The 10,664-nt window shown below is 47.1% G+C and overlaps 1 protein-coding gene and 2 pseudogenes across 1 annotated transcript; all 3 read left to right on the top strand.

The window, feature by feature from the left end:
* The first annotated feature begins 2,272 nt into the window (after positions 1 to 2,272).
* LOC119321509 lies at positions 2,273 to 4,513 on the top strand (annotated as a pseudogene).
* A 2,056-nt stretch (positions 4,514 to 6,569) lies between these two features.
* On the top strand, positions 6,570 to 9,033 carry LOC119321510 (annotated as a pseudogene).
* A 729-nt stretch (positions 9,034 to 9,762) lies between these two features.
* Positions 9,763 to 10,458, top strand: LOC119325035. Its single transcript, XM_037598792.1, has 2 exons — positions 9,763 to 10,059; positions 10,148 to 10,458. The coding sequence occupies exons 1-2, from the start codon at positions 9,763 to 9,765 to the stop codon at positions 10,289 to 10,291; spliced, it is 441 nt and encodes a 146-aa protein (XP_037454689.1). The 3' UTR covers positions 10,292 to 10,458.
* Positions 10,459 to 10,664: the final 206 nt, after the last annotated feature.

Below are 10,664 nucleotides of genomic sequence, written 5' to 3' on the forward strand. Positions count from 1 at the left end.
GTGAGAAAGCCTCACCGCAGTCAACTCCTTGAACTTGTCGGAAAACATCTTAACGACAAGTCAAGCTTTCTTAATGGTGATTCTTACCATCATTGTCTGTCTTCCTTTTAAAATCCATCTGTACCCAACGGCCTTACGACCATCAAGTATTTCCTCCAAAGTCATGGATCCTTTCTCGGATTTTATGGCCTCGAGCCATTCGTCGGAATCCGGGCCCACCATCGCTTCTCCATAGCTCGTAGGTTCATTGTTGTCTAGCAACATGACCTCCAAGACAGGATTACCGTACCACTCCGAAGCAGTACGCGTCCTTGTCATCCTACGAGGTTCGGTAGTGACTTGATCTAAAGTTTCATGATCACTATAATAAGCTTCTACTTCAATTGGTGTAGGTGCCCTAGGAACAACTTCCTGTGCCCTGCTACACACTAGTTAAAGTAATGGTTCAATAACCTCCTCAAGTCTCCACCATCCTCCCACTCAATTCTTTCGAGAGAAACTTTTCCTCGATAAAGGACCCGTTTCTAGAAACAATTACTTTTGCTTCTGGATCTGAGATAGGAGGTATACCCAACTGTTTTGGGTGTCCTATGAAGATGTATTTTTATCCGCATTGGGTTCGAGCTCATCAACCTGAAACTTTTTCACATAAGCGTCGCAGCCCCAAACTTTTAAGAAACGACAACTTAGGTTTCTCCAAACCATAGTTCAAACAGTGTCGTCTCAACGAAATTACGTGGTGCCCTATTAAAGTGAGTGTGGTTGTCTCTAATGCCTAACCCATGAATGATTATTATTTTTATCTTCTCCCACATAGATTTGATCGTAGCAAGCTAGATGCGTGTATAATGATGTACATATTTTTTTTCAGCTTAGATTACATATCAGTCTCATTAGCGTCGCCGTCGCTCGTCCGTATGCGTACCGAGCCCTTATTTTAGGCGCAGACCATAGATTGCTTCCAGTAGCACGTTTGGCCTGCATGTACACATATATCAGATCAGTTTCCGTAGCATGCTCGCCTGCATGCGTACTCTTTTTTTTTTTAAGTATAAGTTGGATCGTAGCAGGCTTCAAGTGCTCGCGTACTGATGCTTTGTTTTTAACTCAGATCAAAGTTTGACATGGGGTGCAGCAACCCTACGGCTCCCAAGAAGCTAGGCGCCGAGGACAAGAGCACCCCCAAGTTCAACATTCACAAGATTCACATCGCGGCAGTGTTGGGGCCTTCTCGAGCGTCCGAAAGCGGGAGTGGCCGTCGGGCTGGTCACGACAGCGGGCGCGGTGACGGGTCATCCAGGGATTCATCTCCCCCGTCACGGCCTGTATCCGGCGGTGAAAGGCCCAAAATGGTGACATACCGCAGGTCACCATCACCGCCGCTGCGAAGTCGGGTTAAGGTCGGCCGGCGGCCATGGGTTGCCGAAGTTACTCCACTGCAGGTGATAGGGTCAAATGGCAAGATGAAGCGTGGTGTGGACCTAGGTGAAAGAGCAGCACGAGGTTCGCGCCGCTCAGGTGACGGAGAATCTAGCGGAGTTGAAGTGATAGAAGTGCCCAGCGATGCATCCCTCGAAATCCCGATGGTATGGTTTAACACTTGCATAATCATTTTTATTTACAATGCAATGGTGAAGCTCTTCAAACCCCTTTTTTTTGCTCATATTTTTTTCCAGGACAAACTGGATGACGTAAATAGACAAGATGGATAGGGAACTGCGGACGCATGCTGTGGATCAAGCAATAAACTTGATCTACCCTGAAGATCTCTTGACAATGGCAAGAGCTCATCGCCTGCCCAGACAAGCTCGCGCATTGGGGTCGTCTCCGCCACTTCTGGACATGAGAAAAAACGTCCAGCTGACAAGGATGCAAACCCGGAAGGAGGTCCTAAGAGGCTACGCACACCACTTGGAGGTAACCTTCAAGTACATTTTTTTACATACATATTTTCTTTGGATGGAGCGTTTAGATAACTCTTTTGTATTTTTTTCGTGTAGATGATGCACCTGAAAGGAAAGATATTTCAACGAGCCTTGTCAAGCAGGCTAAAGAGCTCCATGTTATGGCCGAAAAATAGTTTGAGGAGTTGTGACACATAGACCAACGCTTCCCCTTGACATGATCCCGCCGATAAGCGACGGTAAACCGGGCGAGAAGCTTCGCTTCCATCTGCCGACCTCGGACCACGTGTCTGAGAGGCAGCCAAGGATATCTGCATGGACTTAGAAGCCATCCAACATCACCTGGTAATCTCCTGAAAGGGATAGAGATGGCTACGACAGAATGGGCCAAAATGTACAATGGCATGTTCCCCGATGATCTGCTGCAGCTAGAAACACTTCTGAAGTATTTGGCTCATTACTTGGCGGGGACCAAAAATCCAGATGACTATGAAAAAAAGGACGTGACTTTCGCGGATAAGGAGGTGCACCCGTTCACGAAAAGACAAGTGGCTGCCCATTCCGACGCGTCCGAGCAGCTCATGTTTGTTAAAGCGACGGGGACTTTGCTTTTTGCACTCGGCCACGGCGGGGACTTTGCTTTCTACACTCGGCGGCCGAGTGCAAAAGGCAAAGGTCCCGCCGCTTTAACAAGCATGAGTTGCTTGGACGCGTCAGAATGGGCAGATGCACGAGTGCAAAAAGCAAAGTCTCTGCCACTTTAACAAGCATGAGCTGCTCGGACGCGTCGGAATGGGCAGCCACTAGTCTTTTCAGGAACGGGTGCACCTCCTTATCCGCGAAAGCACGTCCTTTTCTTCGTAGTCATCTGGATTTTTGATCCCCGCCAATTGATGAGCCAAAGACTTCATAAGTGCATCTAGTTGCAGTAGATCATCAGGGAACACGCAATTGTACATTTTCTCTCGTTCTGTCGTAGCCATCTCTATCTCTTTGAGGAGATTGCCCCTGGATTCTTGGTGAGGTGACGCTGGATGGCTTGAAAGTCCATGTGGACTATCCTTGCGTGCCTCTCAGACACGGGGTCTGAGGTCGACAGATGGAAGCGGGGCTTCTCGCCCGGTTTATTGTCGCTTATCGGCGGGATCATATCAAGCGGGAGCGTTGGTCCATGTGTCAACAACGCCTCAGAATATTTTTCGGCCATAATATGGAGCTCTTTAGCCTGCTCGACAAGGCTCGCTGAAATAGCTTTCCTTCCAGGTGCATCATATAAAAAATAAATAAATAAATAGGAAGCGTTATCTAAACGCTCTATCCAAAAGAAAATATGTATGTAAAAAATGTACTCGAAGGTTACCTCCAAGTGGTGAGCGTGGCCTCTTATAACCTCCTTTCGGGTTTGCATCCTTGTTAGTTGGACGTTTCTTCTCATGTCCAGAAGTGGCGGAGACGACCCAACGCGTGAGCTTGTTAGGCAGGCGATGAGCTGTTGGCATGATCAAGATTTTCAGGGTAGATCAAGTTTTGACTAGGGTAGATCAAGTTTATTGACTGATCCACAACATGGGGGGTTTGAGGAGCTTTATGCAAGTGTTAAACTCTACCGTCGGGATTTCAAGAGGTGCATTGCTGGGCACTTCTATCACACTTCACTCCGCTAGATTCTCCATCGCGCCGGCCGACTTTAAGCGGCGGTGATTGACTGATTGTGACCTGCGGTACGTCACCTTTTGGGCCTCTCACCGCCGGACGCAGGCCGTGGCAGGGGAGATGAATCCGTGCATGACCCCGCTGTCATGACCAGCCCGACGGCTACTAGTGCTCTTCTCCTCGGCGCCTAGCTTCTTGGGAACCGTAGGGTTGCTGCGTCCCATGTCAAGCTTTGATCTGAGTTAAAAAGAATGCATCGCTTGAAGCCTGATACGATCCAACTTGCTCTTAACAAGAGAATACGCATGCGTGCGAGCGGTGCTACTGGAACTGATCTATGATGCGTGCTCAAGAAAGTAAATATCAGTAGGCATGCGGGCGAGCGTGCTAGTGGAACCCATCCATGATATATGTCTAGAAAAATATCAGTATGCATGCAGGCGAGGGTACTACTGGAGACAATATTTCGTTTTTTGACCCTTTTGTGAAACTTGTTCGAGATCTGATCCTGCTTTACAAAAATTTCGGGATCTGACCCTTTCTTACCGCCAAGCCCCTGACGGTAGGGTATAACAGCCTACCTCTAAGGCCCCCGACGACCCGTGGAGGTGGTGTTCCAGAGCACGGCCACCATGCAGAGCGACTCCAACCCAATGCACCTCCACGGCCACGACTTCTTCGTGCTCGCGCAGGGCCACGGCAACTACGACGCCACCAGGGACGTCAGGAGCTACAACCTGGTGGACCCGCCCATGAAGAACACCGTGCAGGTGCCGAGGCTCGGGTGAGCCGCCATACGGTTCATCGCCGACAACCCTGGGGTGTGGTTCCTGCACTGCCACTTCGAGTTCCACATGGCCATGGGCATGGCCGCGGTGTTCGAGGTGGACAATGGGCCGACGCTCGAGATCACCCTCCCACCGCCACCCTCGGATCTGCCAAAGTGCATGAGATAATAGATGCGCTCCCTATCATATGGACTACCTAATAGCATCACATTTTTATGTACCTAATATATTGGAATTCTTTTTTGGCACGAATTCTTTTAGCGGAGTATTGTATTAAGTATTGACATTGTTTGGTACTACCTCCTTCTAGGTGAATAAGTCATTCGCGTAGTTCTAGGTCATCGATTTGAGAATTAAATATGTGTTATATGTCTTGAAAATTATATCACTAGATTTGTACACGGATGTAGTTTCTAAATATATATATATATTGTCACATATAATACATATTTAGATAGTTAAATCGTCAACCTAGAACTACATGAATGACTTATTCACCGAGACGGAGGTAGTATTGTACTCCCTCCATTTTTATATACAAGGCCACTATGAAATATACGTTTTGCATCTATACAAGGCCATCAACAGTAGTCGATGCAAAATTAATGATATTTTCTCGTACTAGCAACATGTTTAATAGTTGCATGCATACAGTCATAATGACAGTCAGCTACTTCCTCCATTCAGTTTTCTTGCATGGATGTGGGGTATTAATGATCCCAGTAAACGAAAAGAAAAACTGACTTTCAAAGCAGACTTTAAATTTTACATTGGTACCTGTAATTTGAGTTTGTGACCTTGTATATAAAAATGGAGGGAGTATTGAATACTGACATTGTTTATTGGCCATCTATTGATGTTTTTCATGTGCCCTCATGCTGACTTTTGTGTTGGCACTCCAATCAACGAGATGCGATGGGCGGTGAAAGACTGGTATAACGACCTTCTACTTGGCACGAAAGTCAGCATGAGGGCACATCGACATCTCGTTGTCCATCACGGGCCCACTCTCGACACCACTCTGCCCCCGCCACCCTCGGATCTACCAAAGTGCGCGAGATAGATGCGCTCCTATCATGGACCGCTAAAAATAGCATCACATTTTTATGTACCTGATGTGCTAGAATTCTTTTTTGGCACGAAATAATGTAGATGATTCTTCCCCGCCTTTTAGCGGAGTATTATATTGAGTATTGACATTATTTAGTATATTTTTATATCAAGAAGATACCAATTACACCTGGCATCTCTGCAACGACAAGAGCTAGTCAAGAATGCACACCACCAAATACCCTAAAAAGGAGCAATTGTTATCCACGCCAAGCAGCAACATGGATCATCATTGACAATACATGGAATCGCGAGAATGGTTCTCCAAGAGCAACACCACTGTTGCATTGACATTGTGTTTAGTCTTTAGTGGTATAAAAGGGTAATAGAAAAGGCGAATAAAGGTAAACACACAAAACCATAGCATTATCAGTATACTTAACCTTCTATTGTCGTTCCCTGGTGCACATGTTTTTTATGTGCCCTCATGCTGATTTTAGTGTTGGCGTTCCTATCGACGAGATGTAGATGGGCGGTGAAAGACAGGAAAAATATAGTTTTGAAAGGAAGGAGGTGATGCCACCAAGAGCCAAGAGGAGCAAAAGGCCGTTCACAAAGCACGTGGCCCTTGAATGGGTTGTGGATCCTGACGTAAGGGTGACACCTAAGATCAAAGCTCTAGTTAACTAAACTATGTGTGTACAAATATCATCCATTAGGATCAAAATAAATGACATCCTTCCTCCCTTCGCTCTCTTCTTCCCCTGGATTCCCAATTGCTACCTCTTGTAACCTTCTAATGAATATGTAAATCAGTAGTCTCGATCGAAACCCGCCAGCCCTCCACCCTTTCATTTACCATCCATCAGTCAAGGGCTTTGTTTGGCACATTTGCAAGGCTATACATGTGAGGCAATACAAAGATCATGTAAGGGTGAAAGATGGTCAAGTATAAAAGGTGTAAAATTGGAAAAGATAGGTATCATGGATTCGAGGAATACATTAGTGATGTTGAGGAATTTCACTATCCTTTTGATGATGATGATTCTTCATCGCCGATCGATACGAAGATGAGGATGTGGATGAAAAATAAGAAGATGAGGATCATGAGGAGTACTAGGGGCTACGCATTAGCATCGTCGCTTCTTTTTCCTTGTTTGTCATCTTGATGCCAATGGGGAGAAAGTAAGTCCTATTGGTTTTTGTTGTGGGTTTTATACTTTTAGGATGTTGGCCATGGGGTCTTGAATTTGTTTGCATGTTCAATGAGCTTGTGGGACTTTGTTAATAACTTTTGTAGCATAATGCATATTTATGTGTGTGACTTGCTATTTCTCATGTTGTCATCAACCACAAAAAATGGAGAGATTGAAAGGACATATTGCCCCTTTGAGGGTTTTGCCATTAACAACAAGGTGATTAGGGGACTAATTGTGTTCTTAAATTTATAAACAGAGATTTAATTCCAATGGAATGAAGCTAACAAGGTTGGAAACCCCCAAGCAAAAAACTTAAAAGAAGACAACTCGTTTAAATTATGGACAAATTATGCATTATTTTCTTGTCCTTGTATAAAGCCATACCATGAAGAGGGGATATGCAAAGGACGATGTGTGGGAATTAAAAACCTAAATGAGGCCTTATATACACAAAAATCCAACAGAGAAGCCCACAACATAGACGTTCAAAAGTCTTACCTATTGCCTCTGTTTTAGTCCAAACAAATAAAATGAAGGCTCAAGAAGAGCTCGGTTTTGAATTTCCCGCCGTCGAAAGATTCAACCGCCTTCACCACCAATGCTACGTCGTGCCACTACGTGTTCCTCGTCGAGGACGAGTGGTTCACCTACACCGACCGTGTCTTCCTCAACCGCACCAACGACTTCGCCGTGCCCCTCGTACTGGACTGGGCCATCCGCAACGTCGGCAACTGCAGTGCTGCCGGGCAAAACGAGGCCGACTTCGCCTGCCGGAGCGTGGGCAGCCAGTGCGTCGACGCAACCAATGGCCCCGGGTACCGGTGCAGCTGCCTCAAGGGCTACAACGGCAACCCTTACCTCCATGGTGGATGCGCGGGTACACATCCTACTGATTCATGACACGAGTACCTCTGTTACTACGTACATTTGTGATTTTGTCTGACCAAATGATGCTGAAATTGCTTTGCAAACTGAAGACATCGACGAGTGCCATCTGAAAGACGAATACCCGTGCTATGGCGTGTGCACAAACACGCCGGGGAGCCACACTTGCCAATGCCCGCCGGGTACAAGTGGAGGTGCCACCGCCAAGAACGGCTGCCGGCCAAAGGACAATTTCACCTTAGCTCTGAAAGCCGTTATAGGTACACATATTCCACTTATCTTGATCGTTGGTTCTTCCTGCAATTTCTGAAAACAAGAATCTAAGCTAATGGCCGTGTATGCAATGCCATCTTTAGGAGTCAGTGTTGGGGTGTTCTTGTCGGTGTTCATGTGCTTCTGGCTCTACCTGGGGCTCCAGAAGAGGAAACTGATCAAAGCAAAGCGGAACTACTTCGAGCACAATGGAGGCGTCATCTTGCAGCAGCAGATGCGTTCCAATAGAGGTACCTCTGTAGGAGGCGGCGGCGGGTTCAAGATATTCTCGGAAGAAGATCTCGAGAAGGCCACCAACAACTTCGCCACAGACCAGGTCCTCGGACGCGGCGGCCATGGCATAGTCTACAAGGGCGTTTTGGAGGACGATACTGTGGTGGCGATCAAGAAGTCTAAGATGATGGAGGAGTCCGATATAAGGAGTTCGCGAGGGAGATGCTCATTCTCTCCCAGATCAACCACCATAATGTCGTCAAGCTGCTCGGTTGCTGCCTTGACGTGGAGGTGCCGATGCTGGCCTATGAGTACGTCTCAAACGGAACCCTCTACCACTTCCTCCATGGAAAGGACCTTAACACCGACACGACCCTGGACACCCGTCTCCGGATAGCGGCGGAGTCGGCGGAGGCGTTGGCATACATGCACTCGTCGGCCTCGCCGCCGATCCTCCATGGAGATGTCAAGATCGCCAACATCCTCCTCGACAACAATCTCACCGCCAAAGTCTCGAACTTTGGGGCATCAAAGTTGGCGCCAAGCGACGAGGTTCAAATCGCAACATTGGTGCAGGGAACTTGCGGGTACCTGGACCCGGAGTACCTCATGACATGCCAGTTGACAGACAAAACTGATGTGTACAGTTTTGGCGTCGTACTGCTGGAGCTCCTGACCGGCAAGAAGGCGATCTGCTTCAGTGGGCCGGAGGACAGGAGCCTCGTGTCACACTTCGTAGTGTCCGCGAAGGCCGGCACGCATGAGAAGCTCCTGGACGGTCAGGTGAGGAAAGAAATGGGGCCCGAGGCACTGGAAGAGGTCACCCACATCGTGACCCGGTGCGTGAGCGTGAGCGGGGAAGAGCGGCCGGCCATGAAGGAGGTCGTGGAGAGGCTGGAGGCGCTAAGGAGGTACCAGCGGCACCCGTGTGGTCAAGCTGGTGGTAGTGATTCAGAGGAAGGGCAGAGCTTGTTTGGTAGGGATATGGAACGGGGTGTGGAATACATGTTTGGGCCTCAAGACGTCCTTGATTTGGAAGGTGGTAGCACATATACTTTAAGCTTGTAGACTATGCGTTGTTCTTCTTTTACAAAAGTATATCTCGACTTGAATTATTTTTGAAATAGCAACAGAAATGCAAATTCTTGCAAACACTAGATTGAACAAGAGTGTAGAAACAGAAATGCAAATTCCTTTTCTTGTTTCTTCCGGTTTTCACTACTCCCTTCGTTTCAGTTTATAGGTCCTGCGTGTATACCTAGGTTGCCAATTTTATCATCCTAATATAAACTATATAACACAAAATTTATACGGTTTGAAAATAGAACATCTGAATTTTATATTGGTATATTTTTTGTAATATATGACTTGTATTAGGTTGGTCACATTGATGACCTAGGGGTACGCACACGCTCTGTAAATTGGGAGAGAGGGAGTATTAGTTTTCTGTCACTTTTCTTTTCTCGATTCAGTTTTTCTTTCTATATATGCTTTTTGGACAGTGCTAACTTCCGAACCATCGGATTTTAACGAGAGATCCGAACAATCCATCTAACGATCCGTCCTTCCGTTGTGTGTGTTGAGCATGCGATGGATCAAAAGTGGGTAGGGTACCTACAAGAAGATACCGATTCCTCCTTTCACTCGCTACGCATTCATCGTGTCTGTCATCAAAGGCCTACCCTGAGCTGCTAGTACTAGTCTGCTTTCCTCTAGCTTGCTCATGGACCAACACTCGCGCCATATATACGTACATGTGCGAGGCAAAGAAAGAGTGAGAGAGAGACGGCAAGAAGAATGGCCACCAAAACAGCCTTCATGGCTGTGGTTCTGCTCGTCTTTGTGGCCGGCGATCTCGCCCATGGCCACGCCGTGTCAGTGCCACCCCTCAGGCGCGGCCGGAAAGGAGGGCCGCCTAGTGGAGTGCAATCATCAGACACTGCTTCTGCTGCCCGCCAAGGCGCCATTTCTTGGGTGGATAAAGGTAGAGGACTCTGCGCCATTGCGTTGATAATTTTCTGGTGGTACGACAAAAAGGGTCACAGAAGGAGAAGCAGACAGAGGAGAGCGAACAGAACCGCCGCATCATCTTTGGTAACCAATTTACCTACTGTTCGTCGTTCCCTGATAAAGATATTTTTGAATGCGCCTTCATGTTGATTTTTTGTTACATGTTTGTCAGGCGAGGAAAGCAGCCGGGAGGAAGGCAAGTTCATCGCGCCTGTACCTGGATTCAAGCTCCCGCCCCTTCCCCCGAACGCTCCCTGATAAGAGATCACATCACAGGGCGAGCATGCATGCATGCCATGGCATCGACCATCACTAGGTCTGTCAGCAAAGGTGCCGGAGTGTATATTGTTCATTCAATAAGCAAGGCAGCATCGATCTGCTAGTATGATGCCGTCTATGTTCAGTAATTGTAAGGCAGCATCGGCTGTACCCTATATGCTGTAATGGAATAAAACAGTGAACACTCTGCTTGATCTAGTTCAATTTTTTCTTGTGTTGAGAAAGCGTCGGCGTGGTGATCTGTCGATAAGGGAAAGAAAGATGATTGTTCATGGCACAAACGATTTCAGGAAACAACAAACAAGACTTGAACAAGATCTTTTTCCTCTATCTTAATGCATAAGCAGAACACCTGCTATTTCCCATCAAAAGACTTGAACAAGATCGATATGCGTTCTGATCGACAAACA

This window comes from Triticum dicoccoides, chromosome 6B (genome assembly GCF_002162155.2).
Source record: "Triticum dicoccoides isolate Atlit2015 ecotype Zavitan chromosome 6B, WEW_v2.0, whole genome shotgun sequence".
NCBI lineage: Eukaryota > Viridiplantae > Streptophyta > Magnoliopsida > Poales > Poaceae > Triticum > Triticum dicoccoides.